The sequence below is a fragment of the Xenopus laevis genome, chromosome 5L (genome assembly GCF_017654675.1).
Source record: "Xenopus laevis strain J_2021 chromosome 5L, Xenopus_laevis_v10.1, whole genome shotgun sequence".
Lineage (NCBI taxonomy): Eukaryota > Metazoa > Chordata > Amphibia > Anura > Pipidae > Xenopus > Xenopus laevis.
Genome location: NC_054379.1, coordinates 157,322,677 through 157,344,408, shown reverse-complemented (window position 1 = coordinate 157,344,408; position 21,732 = coordinate 157,322,677). Strand labels below are relative to the sequence as shown.

Sequence of the window (21,732 nt, the reverse complement as noted above, 5' to 3'; positions counted from 1 at the left end):
CATATACATGTCTGTATTGCTAGTTGCTTGTAACATCCACATGCTGCTCAGATAACGGCCGCAGGGCTGGCTTGCTACCCGTGCAGCATGGCTTCTGATTGGCCATTCAGAACGTGCGTTCCAGTTGTGCCTGGGACTAAGTGTCAGCCAACATAAGCAGCCGACAGCTGGACAGACATAGGATGATTATGATCGGTGTATGTGTTTTATGGTGTTCAATAGCAGCTCTCTCTTTGTAATTGTAATAATGTGCTTTATAAGCTTTACGTGGGTTCCTCATACTCCAAAAAGTCATTCCAAAATGCCACGCTTTTTGCCGTAACTACCTTCTTTGTATTTGAACAAACCGCATCTGTGCACTTTACCCAATGATATATAATAGTATAAGGTTTATCTGCTGAGTTACAGCATCCTACACCAGATAGTAGCTGCCAAGCATGCTGGGAGATGTAGTTCAGTAACCACTGGAGTACCACAATCTAGATTAGGGATGCACCAAATCCACTATTTTGGATTCAGCCGAATCCTTCATGAATGATTCGACCAAACTGAACCCGAAACCTAATTTACATATGCAAATTAGTCAGGAAAGGAAAAAGTGGGAATTTTTTTCCTTGTTTTGTGACAAATAGTTACGAGATTTCCCTTCCCTCCACTACGTATGCAAATTAGGATTCAGTTTGGTCAGGCACAATGATTCTCCTGAATCCTGCTGAAAAAGGCCAAATCATGGATTCAGTGCATCCCTAGAATGGAAAAACCCTGCTTTGCAACCTTGCCCTGGAGGATAAGCTTTGATCTGAATTGTAATTGATTTACTCATTGGTTAGGGTCAGGGCACACAGGTAGATTCAGGGAGATTAGTCACCTAGTGATTCGTTTTCCGAAGTCGCCCGAATTTTCCTCGTGAGGCAAAACGAAATCGCTCCGAGTGTCATCCCGCCGGCCATTTACATTTTAGCCAGAGGGGAGGCAGTTCGGGGAGATTAGTCGCCCAGCGATTTGTTTTCCAAAGTTGCCCGAATTTTCCTTGTGAGGCAACCTTTGGGTGGCTTAGGAAAACGAATCGCTCCGAGTGTCATCCCGCTGGCCATTTAAATTTTAGCCGACTGGGAGGCAGTTCGGGGAGAGTAGTCGCCCCAAAGAAGAGGAGATTTGTCGCCGGGCTACTAATCTCCCCGAATCTGTCCGTGTGCCCTGACCCTTAGGGCAGGACTACATGGGTGATTCCGCTGCGATCTGACGTGATGCGCAAAATCGCAGGCGTCACGTCGGATGCGACGGAAATAAGGTAAGTAATTTCAGTGTTGCATTGTTGATGCAACGCGACACGACTGTCGGATGCAGGTGCAGCGTCTGCATCCGACTGTCTTGTCGCATTAACGCTGCGACACGATCCGACAATTGAATTACTTATCTTATTTCCGTTGCATCCGACGTGACGCCTGCGATTTTGCGTAGCGCATCGGAGTCGCCCATTTATTCCTGCCCTAAGGGTGGAAACATTACTATCCGCCAGTCCTAGCAATCAATGACCTTATGCTTTACTTTTAATTCAAGGGGAAATAAAGCAAAGATAAGCACGTCTTGTAAATAGGGCCTATATAACCTTGATAGAGGTTAATCAGCTATTAGCCGGGTACTTGACAGTATTCATACAATATATATATATATATATCTGTATCTATAGGCAGCAGGGGGCTTATTTATCCTGAATGTAGAGACTGCTGCTGTAAGGTAAGATGACTGTTATAGTTCTGAACAGAACCCAAGTGGTCCAAAGTTCCCTGTGCACTTTCTATGGATAAAGGTATTTTATATCTGACTAGAGGTAATGCTACCTACTGAATTTTATAAATATATATAGTAAAGTAAATGACAAGCACTTTTTGCTAGGGGTTGTGTGTAGACGGGGAAATTGTTTTGTTGACCCCTATTTGAGAAGCATTATTTATGTGTCCCTTATATCCAGCCACCGGCTCTTCAGTTGCTGTAGAACTACAACTCCAGATATACCCGACAGCCACTAGCTGCCAATGGGTTGTTAAAGCTATTAGTATAGTATAGTAAAAGTATTTTAAAACTAGTTGTCTGGAGGTGTTACAGGGTGTGGCTGCTGAACAGGGAGGTGTGTACAACAGCGCTCCTGCCCATTTTCCCACTTAAAGGAGAACTAAAGCCTAACTAAAGAAGTAGCTAGAAATGTTGTACATGATGTTTTGTGCTTCTGTACCAGCCCAAGGCAACCACAGCCCTTTAGCAGTAAAGATCTGTGTCTCCAAAGATGCCCCTGTAGCTCCCCATCTTCTTTTCTGCTGATTCACTGCACATGCTCTGTGCTGCTGTCACTTACTGAGCTTAGGGACCCACTCACAATATACAGTACACATAGAATAGAAATGTCACAATATAAGGCTGATTAGTAATTAATACAGATAATTACTACATGGCAGCACAGAAACCAGTGCAATTAGCATAAGAATTTAATCAGCCTTGTAGCATCAGCTTATATTACAGGGAAGCTCATTTTCTGCTGGATAATTAGTGACGAGCCCTAAGCTTAGCTTCTCAACAGCTGCTCAGAGCCCACTGAGCATGTGAGTGTCACAGACACTTTCCAAGATGGTGACCCCCTGTGACAAGTTTGAAGTCCTGGATCATTGCTGCTATTGACAAGCTGAAACTTTAGGCTGGTGCAATAAGTTCAGTATATTAAATATGGCAGTTTTAGCCATTTTCATTTTTAGGGTTTAGTTCTCCTTTAAGTCATTAATGCACATTTATGTGGCGTTTCCCACATAGTGACACCATGTTCAGATGTCCTATACTAGATGGTAACAGTCCAGGAGCTAGGTCATGATCAGAGGACAAGAATTTGAGGTACATGGGACTTGCGCACCAAAATACCCCAACAGCAGCTCCATGTAGACTATATAGTGCCACTTTAAAGTGACAGGACTTGTTACCCAGGAAGTACCTTGATGGTAACCAAGCTGCATAAATCCATGTTGATGGCAACTCCATCCTACTGAGCATTATCCAATGTCTCCTTGTTCCTTAGCAGCCTTACGTCTTGGTTCTCCACGTTAAGGAAAGACCCATTATCCAGAAACGGCCAAGTATTTTAACCATTCTTTCTGAAGACAAGCATACAAGATGGAATATATGTCATTTAAACTGAAGTCAATTTCCCTATTTATCAGTCTCTATGTGGAACATTAATAAGAGAACGATAGTACTTGGCCTTTCCCATTCTTGGTCTTGACCTTGATTTCATTTGATGAACCAGTAGCACTTCATATATTTTATAATGAACTTTATTCTGAAGGCAATTGATAGAAGCTGTTATGTGCATGCTTCATTGTCTGAACTGCAATAGTTGGACTCGTGCAGTTTATTGGGAGGGAGTCTTCCCTACCTGGACTTGATGGTAAGTGGGCGCTGTATGCGATGCATTTACGGTCCGCTCATGATAGTGCCAGTTCATCTGCCACCATACAAATTTGATTTGTATATTGCGTATTGTATAGTGTGCGATCTGTGTGTAATTGTGTGGAGTTCACTTTGATGGCGTGGGTGCCATTTTGTTTACAATTACTTATGTACCACAATATAGCCTGTGTGCCACTTTTGAATTGGATGCACTGATCTCCCTCATTCTTCCTCATCGCAATCATATCCATGTGAGACCCCCCCCCCCGTGTGCCGCTTATAATGCCAGTGCCTCTGTATTCAGCTGACTGTGTGAGGGCCTCAATATAAGAGCTTTCACATGTGCCACGAATGGTGATAAAGCCTTCATACTTGGTTGGAGAAGCTTCTTGTGGTTTGAGAGCTTTCTTATTTTCTGCTTAATGTGTAAAGGTCTCCTTAAGTACCACGTACAGAATTACCGATTGTATTATAGCCTCCTTATGTTTGCCCGACAACCTACTTCTTCAAGTGCTACTGATTCTGTAAGGGGCTGCTTTTTACTACTGATGTTAGAAGAGGTTTTTATGGGCTGCTGATAGTGGGGGGACCTCCTTACATACTTCCGATGGTGGGAGAGCCCGCTTATCTGCTGTTGATGGCAAGAGAACCTCCTTATGCACTACTGAGGATTGAACTGTGTCCTATTGATGGTAGGAAAAATCTCAGACATGCTACTGATGGTGGGAGAGCCTTCTTACATGCTACCGATGGGTGGAACAGCCTTTTTATGCTCTACTAATGGTGGAAGAGCTTGCGTACATACCAGTGATGTTGGGAGAGAACTTTTATGTACTTCTGATGTTGGGAGAAAATTTTTATGTAGTACTGGTGGTGGGAGAGAATTTTTATGTACAACAGATGGTGGGAGAGACTTTTATGTACTACAGATGGTGGAAGGCCTTTCTTACATGCTACTGATGGTGGGAGAGCCTTCTTCTGTGGTACTGATGGCGGAAGAGCCTTTGTATGTACTACTGATGGTGGAAGGGCCTTCTTACATGCTACTGATGGTAGGAGAGCCTTCATCTGCTCTAAAGATTATAGAGAAGGCCCATAACGATTTGTTATTAAGGTGTGAAAATATATTATGTTCCAACATCCAGCACAAATGGCTTTTGAGATGTCAAGCTGAAAGGGATGATGATGATGACGAAATATTTGTTCATGATTTATTCCAACTGTGTAATGTGGAGCAGGTTACAGTTTTCATTTGTCATCATTATACATTTCCCAGCACAGACCTCTCCAAAATGCAGTGTTCCCACCTGCCACCTTGCGTATTTTAGTAGTACTTACTTGGCTTGGCAGTGGAAGTGAAGCACATGGGTTGGAGGTGGGTCCATTGTATATTCAGCATCACGGAGGCCATTGAGCACTTTAATGCGTTCTCCTTTTCTTATCCCCAATTCATTTGTGTGAACCATCTGAGGAGGTTGCCTCCACAGTTCAGTCCAACCACCATTTGGCTCTTCTGAGCAATGAGTCAGCGTAGCCTAAATTTGAGAACTATTTTGAGTACTATTTGAGCATTTTTGGGATTGTCCTCCTTATTTTACCATTTTTCAGTGCGTGGTGTGTAGGGCTCTCTTTCTAATAAATGGAAGCATGGATAGTTGGAAGTGAGTAATTATTTTGTGGTTCCAACGTAATAACATACCTACATTCCATTATGAGGCTGGTAGAGCTGCTTATGACATGATGGAGTCTGTAGATTTCAGAACTATAAGTGACCTGCCTCCTGTATAAGGGTTATGTTTCAAAATGTGAGCCTCGCAAGACTGGTGGAAATTCTACATCAGGGTTCACAGACATTTTGCTGCAGCCCACCAATTTCTATTATTACAACTGGATAGATGATGTTGCAGGGATAAATGCACTTCAGCAACCAGTTGTTTCAGAACTACAACTCCTTGTATTCTCCCACTAGTCTCTATATCAGGTTTTTGATGGGCCCCACTTTGGATCTGAGAATTATTCCCCGACAGTTCATGGTTCCACATATATTCCTGGGGCGAATGTGTAATCTTGTAAGTGTTTACAGAAAGGTTCTCAGATACAGAGCTTAGTAATGAGTAAGCGCACAATGCGTTCCCAAATCCATATACCCATAGATCTGATAGAGAGAACATGCCTACCTAGATCCCCTTTCCACAGCTTTACAAGACAAGCACTGTTATATAGTACGTGGGTTACATTATGTTATCAAACTTTCATATCATATGTCATATATTGTAAGGATTTGGGGTTCTCTGGCCTTGGGATTTTTGTAGCGGTGGAAGAGTATTGGAGTCGTTGTGTTCATTATCCCATGTTGTTTATGCCTCAGATGATCTGCCCTTTTAAGAGCGCCAGGTGTATATGACCTCAAGGTCTATGGCAATGGTCAAGTGGTGTCTCCTGCTGGGGTCCATGACTACATTGTGTTATTTGAGGGGCAGAGTTGAATGGGTGGAGTAAGGGCTTCTCAAGGGTTGAGTGAAGGCATTTCTCAGCAGAATTATGGTTAATGAGGGGCATATTGTGTTCAAGGAACTCTCTTCCTAGAGAACTAGTCCTCTCAGTCGTACATATGATGTGTCCAAAGCCGGCGTTTAACCCAGACCCAGTTCCAAAATATGGTCACGCCACAGACACCCTGAAGGCTCCCGGTAATGTAAGAATTCATTTCTGTACAGACACTATATCATTCCGCTGATTTCCAGTTCAGACCTTTACGCCACGAGAACCAAATATTTCACATGAATGTAAAAAGCTGAATTCAGAAGTGTGTTCCGCTGGTGCCGCTGCAGTATGTACTTTGCATTGTGTTCGGGTCTTTGTGATGCTTCCGTTGCCTTAAATAGAGTGTTGCAATATGGGTACAAATGTCTCGTTTTTTTTTTTTTTCTTGGAAATTCATGCACTTACACAAAGCGTTCTTGGCATGGGGGGGGATTTGCATTTTGCTCTATGGGAGAAATCCACATGTTGACATGTAACTATGCAAACATGTTTAATAAACGTTTGTGGATGATCACACTTGCTGTTTTTCTCTGTGTGTGTTGAATTATGTACGCAAGGGAAAGTTGCCTTCTGGTTTCCACATCTTAAATAAAAAAATGAGCCCCAGTTTGGTCAATGCTGGGCCACGATCAGATCATGATAGGGGGCCTGTGGAGATCCTTCAGCCAATATAGGATTTCTTGGGGGGGGGGGTCCAGAATTGTAGGTTTGCCCTGTACACAGACCAATAAGCTTCTAACTGTTGAGGCTGCCAATTTGGCAGCTGGTATCAAGAGTGAATGGTTTTAACTAGGCTAGATGTAGTAGTAGATTATGTTTTGTGCTTCTGTACCAGCCCAAGGCAACAACAGCCCTTTAGCAGTAAAGATCTGTGTCTCCAAAGATGCCCCAGTAGCTCCCCATCTTCTTTTCTGCTGATTCACTGCACATGCTCTGTGCTGCTGTCACTTACTGAGCTTAGGCACCCACTCACAATATACAGTACACATAGAATAGAAATGTCACAATATAAGGCTGATTAGTAATTAATACAGATAATTACTACATGGCAGCACAGAAACCAGTGCAATTAGCATCAGAATTTAATAATCAGCAAACCTGTAGCATCAGCTTATATTACAGGGGAAGCTCATTTTCTGCTGGATAATTAGTGACGAGCCCTAAGCTTAGCTTCTCAACAGCCAATCGGAGCCCACTGAGCATGTGAGTGTCACAGACACTTTCCAAGATGGTGACCCCCTGTGACAAGTTTGAAGTCCTGGATCATTGCTGCTATTGACAAGCTCAAACTTTAGCCTTGTGCAATAAGTCCCTCCATTTTATCTTCACAGATGTCTTAGATTCTTGCCCTTTAAGAAAGAAATAGAAGTTTCAAGACAAAGAACCAATAGTAACTGGGTCTACTGAAATAAAAACAGCACAGTCCCTTGCAAAAGTATTTTGACCGATTCTCTTATTTTTATCCAACAACATATCTTTCACTCAGATTTCATTATTGTTTTCATTCAAAGCATTAAAAACCAACATTTTTACTTGGACAACATTTTAAGTAGGAGAAAAATGTATTTATGAGCCTTGTGCACTGGGTGGGAGTCTTTTTGGCACAGGTGCTCGGGTTAGAGGGATGAAGCTTGGACACCTTGATTTTTAGATAGTTCCACAGATTTAAGATCATGGCATTCCTGGTCCCGTTCTGGACATTTTCCTCGTTGATCTTGAGTCATGTTAAGGTAGCCATACATGGACAGATAAAGCTGCCGACATCAATCTTTTAGACCAATTCAGCAGCTTATCTGCCCGTGTATGGGGGCTTCCGACTGGTCTTCCTGATAGATATCTGGCCACAATATCGATCAAGAAGGTTTAATTTTTCCCTACAGCCGAATGTTCGGATTACCCCGATATAGCCCTGCCATTGGTGGACATATCGGGTAAAGATCCGCTCATTTGTCGATGTCGCCAGACGAGCGGATCTCTTCATGTATGGTCAGCATTACTTTTGCCTTGTTGTTGGGACCAATTCCCTGCTGAAAGGTTATCTCTGGCTGTTTGGCTTGTTTAGTTGCGTTGGTGCTAAAGAAAATGATATCTGAGTACTCTACCCCCATGGCTGTTTAGAGGCATCCATAGACCTCTTGTATGTCAATTAATTCAATATAGGCCCGGATATTTGACCAGATACATGGAGAACATTTGCAGTGTAGTTTAGAGCCTCCAATAAAGTAATGAAGCTTCAGGAGAACAGTAGCCAACTTGTTACAAGAGAGAAGGGTTTGGGCTACTGATCTGGGTGTAGTGAATAGTGGAGCAGGAAGCAATTGAGGAACATTAATTGTTCAGGTAAATGAAGGAATAGCCAGTGATTAAGAGGCATGCCAATGTGTTTTTGTATTGCTCAAGAACTATCATGTCACCATTAGTTATGTAGGAAGCTGGCCTGGCTTCTGTGGGAGGTACAGTGGCACCCAGAACAGGATTTCCATGATGCCACCTTTCTTCATGACGCAACCTATCTGCCTAAGCTGTATTATGCTAAGCAGCATTCTTAAAATGCAAGAAAATCTCAGGCAATGACTGTTGAGAGTCACGTTGGAGCAAAGTCTTCCTGTAGCCTCGTCTCCAATCTGTAGAGCTGGTTTCCATTACACCTGCGTGTCTGAGAGGTGAAGCAGGATCATTCCTCATGTTCTGCTCATTGCATAATGTCGGCATACCTGCACTTGAGGAATATTTTGTTCCTCCGTTGGACCGGCTTCATGTTGGGGAGAGTTTATGGAATCTCCTTGCTGAGAAAACTGTCCAGTGAAGTGGGGTCCTTGCACAATGGATGAGGAAGAGTACATGAAATTATATTATAGGCGATTGAAGCCTTTACTGAACCCGAGAATACTAAAAGAGAGGGAAGCTCTTCGGCGGTTGAATGAGGAAGCTAGAGAGAAGATGCACAGGGCAGTTACTGGCTTGGATGAATGTAAGTAAGAAGCGCTGGTTTTTGCCGTGTGTTGTGCGTTGCTGACAAACCCCATGGACAATTGGCTGTTGGTCAGGGTTTTTGCCTCGCCAAAAAAGCTTTGATCAGAGAGCTGGTATAATTATCTTGTAGGGATAATATTTTCCTTAAAAACATGTTGCCTCTGTATGTAGAACTATCCAGAATGGTTATTTTATAATAATAGCAAGATTATTTGCCAAAATAATTTGTTAGGAAAGCTCATTAGGACTGAAACAGTGAACATAATAATATTTTGCCTCCAAAGATGCCCCAGTAGCTCCCCATCTTCTCTTTTGCTGATTCCAGCGATGCACAACATATTGTATATATAGAATATAAATGTTAACATTTTGGTACATGGTATTGGTACATGGAAGCTCAGAAACCAACACAATTAGCATTAGAATTTAATAATCAGCCATGTAGAATAAACTTGTATGGAAGGAAAATGACCCATAAGCTTAGCTTCTCAACAGCTGCTTAGAGCCCACTGGGGAGCTCGTGTGACTTCCTTGAAGACCTTGATCATAACTACTATAGAAATGCTGAACCTTTAGGCTGGTTCAATAATATTTGTTTATTTTTAGCCATATTCATTTTTAGGTTTCTCATTTAACAACCAATTATGGGCAATAAAGGGGCTAAATAATTGCACTCAGCACCGCTACCTGCAGTTGCACCTATTGACGTAGGGGAACCCTGGAGCCCCCGCAACCTCTGAACCAACTAATAGCTCCAGGCTTCCCACAGCGGCCTGCTCCAGTCACTGCAGCACAGTTTCAAAGGAAAAATATGGAGCATAAATCATTCTCATGCCAAACCCCAAATTAACACAAGAAATAGAAAAAAACATAGTGCAATTTCATCTGATTTGAGTTGAAGTGCAATTGCGTCAGCTGCATCTTCCCCTGGAGACCGCAGTTATGGGAAATCAGAGATGAATAATGTTAGAAAAGTAAAAAAGTCCCCCAGCTTAATCCAAATAACTCAAACAGGTCACAAAAATAGTTTACTGTAACCCCTTTATCAACCCACAATAAATTCAATTCAATAAATATCCGTGTAGTAAAAACTCAATCTAATTAAACCAATCAGTTGAAAATTTTAATTTGAAAGCGCAGTGAGTTTAAAATAAATTGATCCAATTACATTAATTGAAAAGTTAAATGAAAAATCACACAATTATTACCAATGCGTTAACAGGTTCCCTAATTGGCTTCTGTCCTCTTTATATTGATGGGCAAACAGATTTCTCAAATCAGTTGATAAAGGTCAACTAATTACAACATTGAGAAGGACTTTCAACCATTATTATAAATGAGAGATTAATTAATAGAACCGTCGTGATATAAAGTGCTGTGCTAAATAAATAGTAATAAATATCTTAGCATGAGTTGATTAGGCTAATGTAATTAATATAAAGTGCCCATTAATTAATAGGGATGCACCGAATCCACTATTTTGGATTCAGCCGATAATAAAAGATAATACCGAACCAAATCCGAATCCTAATTTGCATATGCAAATTAAGAGTGGGAAGGGTAAAACATTTTTTCCTTGTTTTGTGACAAAAAGTCACACGATTTCTCTCCCTGTCCCTAATTTGCATATGCAAATTCGGATTTGGTTCGGCTGGGCAGAAGGATTCGGCCAAATCCTGGATTCGGTGCATCCCTATTAATTAATAGGATAAAAATGTGAAATCAGTCTGCTCAAATTCATGAAAATAAGAGGAAAATGAAATGGTAGACGGTGGAGTTGTCCCAATTTCTACTGCCTGGTATATTCTATCCCTGGGACACCACAAAGGTGGAGAAGGCAGAGTAACCGGGACTGTGGTCTCAAATTTTCAACTAAGCCCTAAGCTGTAGAAGGCTATTGTAACCTAAAAAAACCCACAAATCCACGTGATTATAGCAAGGGAAAGAATAATAAATGAGTATGAGCGAGCAGCAGGCTTAATGATTCACCAACTCCCTATAGTTTTATTTCGGATCAGTATAAAAGTTGAATAATTGACATCTAGTAGATTTCAAATATTAAAAGAAGAATAACGCAGGTGCGCGTTTGGCAAAAAGAAGCTTTGTCAAGGGAAATCAGAGATAAAATGCTGCATTTTGTGTAAAAACATGGCAATTTCATGCATAAATACTCTTAGTACTGTCGAAACTGACATCTTAAATGTTTTCACCTCTCTTGCTCAGTAGAATTTAGATGCCCCATCTCTAAGATCTTCAGCCCAAAACAGTAGACCTGTAGAACCAATTAATTTTACATTTGTGAACTCTTACAACAATTCCATTCCCAAAATAACCTTCAGCCATAATTGTTCTTATTCTCTCCTTACGTCCTATGCTTGTGTATGGGCTGAAAGATTGCTACACCATTTACTCACCAGGCATATCCTAGATTACATTCTGAAGGCCACACCCTTTGGGAAAATACCAGTATCATGTAGGATTCAAGGTACAGCAAATCCTCGATACGTTGCAGCAGCCCATGGAAGGATTAGATACACACTCCGTTCCATGTTATGTAATGGGGTGTGATTTGGAGCAAAATTTTTGGAAGTCCAGGGGAAATTCTGGTGCTGCTGCCACTTCTCAGTGCTACACCCTCTGAATGTTCTTCTCTTGCATCTCTCTTCATGTTGCTGTGCTTAGGACTGACCAGAGAAACATCAGGTGACGCTTCTCTGCTCACTAACTTCATTCTCTGAGAAAAGCAACATCCCAAGACTGTGTGCAGTTGGCTGAAATGAACAGCAGTTGTCGACATTGTTTGAAAGTTGTTTTGAAAGTCCTCTTGAAATAGAAGAAAAAAAACTGTATTTTTCAAAAGTGCTCAGACGACCAATTGAGCAATTTGCTTTGAGGGTTTAAATTTCCTTGAAGAAAATGAAATTTGCCTCCATTTGCCACCCCTGGTAACTGTTGCTTGGTTCTGACCTTGCATCATGGCAAAAACAACCCTGTGTATTTCTCTGGGGACATTCCAGTACAGGTCTTCCTTCCACTGTAAATAACAACCCAATTATGGTGTCAATTCTAGATAGAGTATGAAAGAAGTGCTGAAGTCTCATGAGACTCATGGCAAGGTTGACTATCCTAAGGACTCAACATTTCCATTCTTTACATACCACTGATAAACAGGGAGAGTTTAGGCTCCGTATCACATTCCGAGCCTACTTTTATTCCATACTTTTATACTATGAGACATCATCTTTGAAAAATCTGATCTGCAGAACACTGCCTTTGGCCTGGTGTATTTATCAAGTTACAGAACTGATGATATACTGTCTGATATCCTGACAGTTTCTAGTTGGGGGAGCATCATCATCATCCCCCATGTTATCTGTATTCCTTGACCTTGTATCTAAAGCAATCATAGTACACAAGGTGAGTCCTTCAGCCCATACAAGAGCTTGGTATGAAGTTGTAGGGCATGGGAATAAAATGCTATAAGCTGTAATCCTTTCCTTCACAGGGTGTGCCGACCTACATACACTGGATACCATGTTGCCCATGGAGCGAAAGCGCCAGGGCTATATACACGAGCTGATCCAAACAGAAGAGAGGTACATGGATGACCTTCAACTTGTGGTAGAGGTGAGTATGGAGAAATAGCCAAACTGTGCCTGTGGCTGGAATATCATTCCCAGAATCCTGTGATATTCAGAACTGTAGGGCCACAAAGGAAGGAGAACCGCACATTTCAAGCTGAATTAAGACCTATGAAGAGGCAGTTTTAGTTAGATGAAGCCCACCTCCTACATTGTACCTTATGCTTCAGTAGAAATCTTACTCTATGCCATTTATCATGACTCCCCCTCATCAGCCTCAACCATTCCTTGACTGGTTAAAGAAGACGAACTATGCATGATAACTTTTGTCAAAGCCAACCAACATAGAAAAGTGGTCCCCTTGGGTGCCTGTAGTCATATGTCTGTTCCACATCTTATAACTGGTAGTGGTTGCCATTCCTTTTTCCAAACTGTGCAGCCAATGGCAGAGCATATTTTTAGGGGTTCTTTCCATAGAGAATTGTTGAGGTTCCTTATTCATGTAGTGAACCACGATTTACCAGTTTCCCTGCTGTACTCCCTCTTCTTGCTGCATTTGTAACACACAAAGTCATCACTGCTTCCCTTCATTTGGACTTTTTGCAGGTTTTTCAGAAACCGATGTCTGAGTCTGGCTCTTTAACCGAAGGAGAGATGGGCATGATATTTGTAAATTGGAAGGAACTGATCATGTCCAACACCAAGTTACTTAAGTAAGTATAATACCTACTGGAAACCCTACTGTACTTACAGGTGTCCAATTGCTTGTCCTGAAGGAGAAGCCCTTCTGTCCTTGAGTTCTACACTCTTCCACTGTGACTTGTCCATACTCCATTATATCTCACTCCCTCACCTCCATTGATCTGTGTATCCACAAAAACCATTTGTCCACTGTTACTGCTTTTCCTTTGTGGACGATGTTCCCTTTCCGATGCTACTGATCATGGAATAAACCCATTACTTTGACTTTAGAGCCCTGAGGGTCCGTAAGAAGACTGGGGGAGAGAAGATGCCAGTTCAGATGATAGGGGACATACTGGCTACAGAGCTGTCGCACATGCCGGCCTACATCCGATTCTGCAGCTGTCAGCTCAACGGCGCTGCTCTACTGCAGCACAAGACTGACGAGGATGCCGATTTTAAGGACTATCTAAAGGTTGGACCTAAAGCTTCCTCCTTCATTCAAGTCCCTTCAGTTTCTTGTGCCATTAGATATTCTATAATGTTTCCCTCTATCTGTTATACAGCGACTGGCCATGGACTCCCGCTGTAAGGGAATGCCCCTGTCCAGCTTCCTACTGAAACCAATGCAAAGGATAACCCGCTATCCTCTAATTATAAAAAATGTGAGTATCCCGATGAAGCAAATAAATGCCCATTGTGACGTCAGTGTTAAAGAAAAGGGATTTTTCTCCCAAGAATCGCTTCTAATTTAACTGCTTTTTTTATGTTAAAATAGAAATGAATGTGCCCTGGACATGTTTTATGGGTGAATGCATTATTTCCATTCCAAACAGATCCTTGAAAACACCCCTGAATCTCACCCTGACCACAGTAACCTGAAGTTTGCGCTGGATCGAGCAGAGGAGCTGTGCTCTCAGGTCAATGAAGGGGTGAGGGAAAAGGAGAACTCGGACAAGCTGGAATGGATTCAGAGTCATGTTCAGTGTGAAGGTCTCATTGAGGTATCTACCCAAGCTTGCATTGGGACATATTAACAGTAACGCAATTCCAAGTATTGTATGGCTGATGAGGGGCCCATATATTTCATATGAGACTTTGTAAAATGCTCTTCTTGTATCCCATTTGCAGCAGATCATATTTAACTCTCTTACAAACTGCCTGGGGCCCCGAAAATTGCTGCACAGCGGCAAAGTGTACAAGACAAAGAGCAACAAGGAGCTGTTCGGTTTCCTCTTTAATGACTTCCTTCTTCTCACCTACATGGTCAAGCAGTTTGTGTCTTCAGGGTCAGACAGGCTCTTCAGCCCTAAAACCACTGCCCAGTACAAGATGTACAAAACGGTAAGCATTGAGCTGCTGCTCTTGAAGAATTGTTAAGGTCAACATGTGCATGATAAAAGCTGCAAGTTTGGCATCTCCAGACCTAGAAACGTATTGGCCCGTGTATGGGGCCTTCCTAATAGTCTGCCCAAGTGATACTTGGCTAAAAAATTAGGCAAATATCTTTCAGGCATTTCAGAAAATCCTATAAAACAAAGACCTCATCTGCACATTGATGTGGTCCTCTCCTGAAGATTCTCCAGAGACCCACAGTATGATATAATGGTTGACCTTGGAGCAAAATAAACAGATCAGCCAAGCAAAATTGGGCAACACTCTGCTCATTTGGCGACCTCACCAGATCATTCCACACATGCCCAGCTTTACAGATGATCCTTCAACCATAGCAGAGACAGGGGACTAGGGAGAATAATGTGGTGCTTAATGGATTACGAAGCAACACTTTCTGGTTACACATTGGTTCCTCGGACAGGACTTTATCTCATGTTCTTTACAGGAGAAAGGAAAGGCTGGCATGTAGTTGGGCGATCAGGCACTGGAAACAAGGTGCTACCCAAAGTGAGCCTTACCAAGGCCTACTCCAAAGGCCAGACATCTGCCTTACTTGGAGTAGTAAAAGGATCATTGGAGGGGGTAAAGCCTAAGAGGGTGGAGTCTGCTTGATTTGCTAGTGTCTCCTGCAAGGTGGACCTTTACTTCTGTTCATCTTAGGTACTACAGAGATAAACATTTGACTTTCCGCAATGACATTAAAATTCCCTCTTCTATGTGCCCGACATCTCATTAACTGCAGGTGACATTATTTTGTTTCTGTGATATCTGTCTTATTCCCATGCTCAAACTTGCTCCTCTTCCACCACAGCCAATCTTCTTAAATGAAGTGCTAGTGAAATTGCCAAGTGACCCTTCTAGCGACGAACCTGTTTTTCATATCTCCCACATTGACAGAGTCTACACACTCAGGACTGACAACATCAATGAAAGGTAAATCCCTCGCTCTAGGCATGGTGTCCCGTGATACAGGCTTCTTCCTTGCAAGCAACTGGTGGTGGACATTAAATTGTATCCTTCACTTCACCAGCCAAGGGAATATGCTAATGGCAGGGACATGTTTCCTTTTTTAATAGAACGGCCTGGGTTCAGAAGATCAAAGCTGCCTCTGAGAATTTCATTGACACGGAGAAGAAGAAGAGGGAGAAAGCATATCAAGGTAATGGCCCTAAAGCTCCACCTATCATGGTCTGTATGGCACAGAGTCTGACTCCAGCCCTCTTGATAGAATTTGGTGTAAATACTGATCTCACATTCTCTTTGTCTCCCCACCAACAGCACGCTCTCAGAAGTCTTCAGGGATTGGCCGCCTGCTGGTGCATGTGATTGAGGCAACAGAATTAAAGGCCAGTAAACCTAATGGTAGGAAGTGCTTCCTTCATTATTAAGCGGGGTATCTGGGAAATTATGAGTTTGAGGTTATACCTTCCTCTGCTCGTTTCTTATTGGTCATTTAGGGGCAGATTTATTAAAGGTTGAGTGGTATTTAATATCATTAAAAATGGTTTATTTAAAGAGACTCACCACATATATGAAGAGGCCCAAGCTCCAAACCTTCAACTTGAGGGAGCAGATATCACCGTATTGTTTGTAGGGTAGGAACTCTTGAGCAATCCTCCAGGCAGTTGCAGTTAAAAAAAAAGTATTTATTGAAGTACAAGTATGGATGACAGGCTGTAATCCATACTTGTACTTCAATAAATACCTTTTTAACTACAATTGCCTGCAGGATTGCCTGCAGGCGACAGGGCAACCATCCATCCTGCATGCTCGATTTCTCCTCCCTGGCTATTCACAGGCCACGTGTGGCTTCTTCTCCTCCTTGTTGGATTCGGTGCCCAGCAGATTCTGGATGAAGGAAGAAGACACCCTAGCAGTGGTGGTATGCTAGGCTTCTGTGGGTTTGCTGTGTCGCCTGCGTTGCATGAACGGGTCGCTGTTGGGCAGGAACATGTTTGCTCAGGGGCGGCGATACGCGAATACACTGAAGGCACAAGGGAAATCACTTCTTTGAAAGAAATCAACGTGATCTTCCCTGAAATACACGGAGGTTCGTACATGTCCCGCAACCTAGAAGGCTTGTTGTGTTTTTGGCGCAAGAGGTGCAGCTCTGCCTCCAGGACCTTGTTGCGTTGCTCCAGTTCGTGCACTCGCTCGATAAAGTTGGAGTCTCCCCCGTGATCACTTGTTTCAGATACATGGAGCCGCCGCTGGTGAAGCTGCACACAATGCTGCCCGGAGTGGCAGATCCGCCAGGAGAGAGTCCAGTATGATCGCTGGGACTGGGGAGGGTAAAGCATGCGGTTCAGCTGGAAGTTCTTCGGAAGTCTCCTGTGTGTCACGGGCTGCTGCTCGTGCTCTATAGGCAGCTCGGGAATGTACAGCAGCCTCCCCCCAGGACCCCACACTCACTGACACCCCCGGATCTTCTTTCGTCATCCAGAATCTGCTGGGCACCGAATCCAACAAGGAGGAGAAGAAGCCGCACGCTGTCTGTGAATAGCCAGGGAGCAGAAATCAAGCGTTGAAGGATGGATGGTCGCCCTGTCGCCTTTTCTGAAGAGGACCGGAAGTGGAGTTTCTGGAAGTTATTTCTTAATAAAGGCTTTGCTATTTTAAAGTTTAATTTGTGTTGGTGTTTTTTTTTGTTGAATAGTAACAAATTTTTGAAATTTTTTTTGATGTTACTGGCCCTTTAAAAGACCAGTAACATCAAAAAAATGTGTTCGTATACTACGAAAAAAAACACCAACACATATTAAACTTTAAAATCGCAGTCTTTATTTAGGAATAACTTACCGAAACTCCACTTGCGCTCGTCTTCAGAAAAGGCAACAGGGCGACAATCCATCTTGCAGCAATCGATTTCTCCTCCCTCGCTAAAATCACAAAATAAAGACTTTCTGATTTTCAAGTTAAATATGTGTTGGTGGTTTTTTTCATAGTAAATTTTTAATTAATTAACAAAATTTTGATGTTACTGGTCCTTTAACCATTTGAAGATGTCTGTAGCCTTCATGATGTTCAGGTTTTTTTTCGGGGGGTTTTGCTCGAAAACTCAAATAATTCGATCGATTCAAAGTTTTTTTCAGCCAAAAACTTGATAAATTGGAGTTTTCGGGTTCATAGTCTTGAATTCACTGATTGAAGTTTTTTATATTCGAGTTTTTTCATAAATTAGAAAACATTTGCGTTGTGAGTGAATTCGATGGTATAAAAAAACCTCTAAAACTCAAGTCAATTTTTTCCATCAGCAAAAAGTGGTTTATTTAGCCCAAAAACTCAACCTTTGATAAATAACCCCCTTATTGTCACAGGAACTGAAAATGTACATAGGTATAGCTCAGCAGAAAAGTAAAATTCTCGTTGGAAAGAAGGCAGAATAGAATTGCAGAATTGTTATTGTCTGTCTACAGGTTACTGTAAGTCATTAGGCATATTTCCCCTTGAAGTGCTTTGTGTCCATGAGTAATGTTATGGTTTGAAGGGATGAATGAGAATCCCCCCTCCATTATGTGGTTTATGTCTTTGTGCAGGGAAGAGCAACCCGTACTGCGAGGTCAGCATGGGCTCCCAGAGCTACACCACCCGCACCCTGACTGACACCCTCAGCCCCAAGTGGAATTTCAACTGTCAGTTCTTCCTTAAGGATCTGTATCAGGATGTTCTGTGTATCACTGTGTTTGACCGTGATCAGTTTTCCCCTGATGGTAAGTAGCCCCGGTCTGTAACCGTATAAGGTAGGGAGACTTTCTTCTGTTTTCTACTGAATCCCAACACTTTGTGCAGGGTTTGGATCTTTTGTGTTCCAAAGCTACTTGGCCCGCTTTCCCTAAACTAAAGAAGTAGCTAGAAATGTTGTACATTATGTTTTGTGCTTCTGTACCAGCCCAAGGCAACCACAGCCCTTTAGCAGTAAAGATCTGTGTCTCCAAAGATGCCCCAGTAGCTCCCCATCTTCTTTTCTGCTGATTCACTGCACATGCTCTGTGCTGCTGTCACTTACTGAGCTTAGGGACCCACTCACAATATACAGTACACATAGAATAGAAATGTCACAATATAAGGCTGATTAGTAATTAATACACATAATTACTACATGGCAGCACAGAAACCAGTGCAATTAGCATCAGAATTTAATAATCAGCAAACCTGTAGCATCAGCTTATATTACAGCCAGGGAAGCTCATTTTCTGCTGGATAATTAGTGACGACCCCTAAGCTTAGCTTCTCAACAGCCAATCAGAGCCCACTGAGCATGTGAGTGTCACAGACACTTTCCAAGATGGTGACCCCCTGTGACAAGTTTGAAGTCCTGGATCATTGCTGCTATTGACAAGCTGAAACTTTAGCCTCGTGCAATAAGTTCACTATATAAAATATGGTATTTTTAGCCATATTCATTTTTAGGATTTAGTTCTCCTTTAAAGGGAAAATATATCCTAATACTGGTCACACAAGGGAAGTTCCACTCCTGTTTCTTACCCAATTAGACAATCCAAGGGATAAGATAAATTGGGCTGAACTCCAGGCAGTTGAGGGGTCTGCACAGGACTTCATCTATAGTCCATTGCCTTTATTTTTGTAAACCACATGTGAATAGGTTTGGATCAGATATTTATCACAGAGGCCTCATACATAAGCTAATCAGCTGCTAATACGGCCGAGAGTAGTACTGAAGCTGTATGGGCAGCTAAAGGTTTATATTGCCTTTATATAAGGAATATTGAGTTAATAAGTTCCTTTGCTCTGTATTATACTTTTTATTCTAAATGTCTCTTTCCCAATCTCCTCTATTCAGATTTTCTGGGTCGAACTGAAGTTCCTGTAGCCAAGATACGAACTGAGCAGGAGGGCAAAGTTCCGGCCACCAAGCGGCTACTGCTGCACGAGGTGTCGACAGGAGAAGTGTGGGTGCGCTTTGACCTGCAGCTCTTTTAGCAGAGATTTGGCTCCATTAATCTGCTGGACATTACTGAAACGGAAATCCACTCGAGAAAGAGCTGACACTCTGCTGTGATCCTCCCGCAACACCGACTGTCCCTGCTGATTAGTTCACTGTTGGCTCCACCTGTGCAACTCTAGTTCTGCAGGACCACCAGTAGCCATTGGATCACTGTGCCTTCACATAGCAATACTGCACCGCTTTGCGCCTTTCTTTTTTTTTTTTAAAAAAAACAAATGGCAACATTTTTTAGGGTAATTTTTATTGTTTCTGGTGCCAGAAAAAAATCAAGCTGACTGTAGTTTGTTTTTGTTGGGGGGGAGGGGGAGCGGTGCCACAACCCCTAGAGCTGCTGATATAGATGTAGGCATCGCTGGAAGGCGGGGGGAAGATGTCACTAACTATGGAATATGCCACCTGCAACTCTCAAGGTATAGAGATTAGACTGTTGTTAATATATATCTTTATTATTTCTCTGGAGAAATCCCTGGATTAATTCATTTTCTCTCTCTCTCTCAAAACTTGGCATCTGAAGACCTTACATTAGCCTACAAGCTTCCCCATGAGTCTCTGTCTCTCTGTCTCTGTCTCTGTCTCTGTCTCTGTCTCTCTCTCTCTCTCTCTCTCTCTCTCTCTCTCTCTCTCTCTCTCTCACACTCACACTCACACACACACACACACACACACAAAGACCTTACATTAGCCTACAAGCTTCCCCATGAGTCTCAGTCTCTCTCTCTCTCTCTCTCTCTCTCTCTCTCTCTCTCTCTCTCTCTCTCACACACACACAAAGACCTTACATTAGCCTACAAGCTTCACCATGGGACTCTCTTTTCTATCTCTGACACCTGAAGACCTTACATTAGCCTACAAGCTTCCCCATGAGTCTCTCTCCTCTCTCTCTCTCGACACCTGAAGACCTTACACTAGCCTACAAGCTTCCCCATGGGACTCTCTCTCTCTCTCTCTCTCTGCCACCCAAAGACCTTACAATAGCCTACAAGCTTCCATGGGAAGAGGATTTAGGAGGACCTGTTAAAAGTGCATTATTGGCAAAAGGTTTTGTATTATATGGAAAGCTATAGAGACATACAGATATATATATATAATGTGCACATTCTATTCCAAACACTGTAAGGGTTATAATAGAGTTATTTAAGGGATGTGATTTTGTGATGGACAAAACAAGTGATCTTGAGAAGGCTTCGGAGGCCGTGTTGGCACATGGGTTGTAAGAAATGTATAGAATGTTGGTGATTTCTCCAAATACATCAAGGCCTGGATTTTTCTGTGATTTTACTTAAAGGAGGCCTGGATTTTTCTGTGATTTTACTTAAAGGGGAACTATTGCAAAAATGAAAATTTAATACAAGCTTCAGTATTACTGAAATAAGAAACTTTCTAAATACAATCAATTAAAATTTCTGCATAGTTTCTGAAATAATCAAGTTTATCTTCACTATTCCTCTCTCAGCATCTGTTTCTCTTCATTCTCTCTTCATTCAGCAGTTGGGTGTCAGATATTCATTGACAGTTAGATCCAATATATCTTATAGGGGGGCTCCTTTTGCCTAGAAGATGTATTAGAGCTCACTCTATTAAACTCACCAGACATCATGTCGCTCTACATGCAGGATTTGTGCAAAAGGCAGTTATTTGAGTGAGCTCTAATACATCTGCTAGGAAAGGAGCCTCCCTATAAGATATATTGGATCATTCATCTGACACTGAAGACAGAATGAAGAGAAACAGATGAATATGAATAGTGAACATAAACTTGATTACTTGATTAATGATATAGAACTTTTAATTTATTATATTTAGAAGGTTTCTTCCAGTCTGGTTTATGCTGCATGCCCGCAGGCGCTCTATTGCTCTGCATCACATTTTGGTCACACTAAGCAGATAAACATGGCTGCCATCAGTAATAATGCTTTCAGTTGCTTTTCAAGCAGAATATCTAGGGCCCCTGTTGCTAGCTTAAAGGAGTGGTTGGCCTTTACATTATCTTTTAGTAAGTTATACTGGCTCTATGGAACACCTCCAACAGCAAATGTCCCAGGACTGCTGGGCCCTTCAATCTCTAATACCCTATACTTAATATCAAATAAAGGGTTGATCACTATTACTTTAAGTATGACGTAGAGAGAGATATTCTGAGACAATTTGCAATTGGTTTTC

General features: G+C 42.2%; 1 protein-coding gene across 1 annotated transcript in view; it reads left to right on the top strand.

Annotated features, from left to right (window-relative positions):
- The window catches only part of itsn2.L (intersectin 2 L homeolog), a 103,326-nt gene extending 82,413 nt beyond the window's left edge, over positions 1 to 20,913 (top strand). The window contains exons 29-39 of the mRNA XM_018264054.2: positions 12,455 to 12,576; positions 13,137 to 13,243; positions 13,503 to 13,686; positions 13,778 to 13,876; positions 14,048 to 14,215; positions 14,343 to 14,555; positions 15,418 to 15,539; positions 15,683 to 15,765; positions 15,885 to 15,968; positions 18,143 to 18,316; positions 19,408 to 20,913. Coding sequence (XP_018119543.1) covers positions 12,455 to 12,576; positions 13,137 to 13,243; positions 13,503 to 13,686; positions 13,778 to 13,876; positions 14,048 to 14,215; positions 14,343 to 14,555; positions 15,418 to 15,539; positions 15,683 to 15,765; positions 15,885 to 15,968; positions 18,143 to 18,316; positions 19,408 to 19,547 — 1,496 coding nt within the window. The 3' untranslated portion in view covers positions 19,548 to 20,913. The remainder of the gene's footprint in view (positions 1 to 12,454; positions 12,577 to 13,136; positions 13,244 to 13,502; positions 13,687 to 13,777; positions 13,877 to 14,047; positions 14,216 to 14,342; positions 14,556 to 15,417; positions 15,540 to 15,682; positions 15,766 to 15,884; positions 15,969 to 18,142; positions 18,317 to 19,407) is intronic.
- The last annotated feature ends 819 nt before the right edge of the window (positions 20,914 to 21,732 follow it).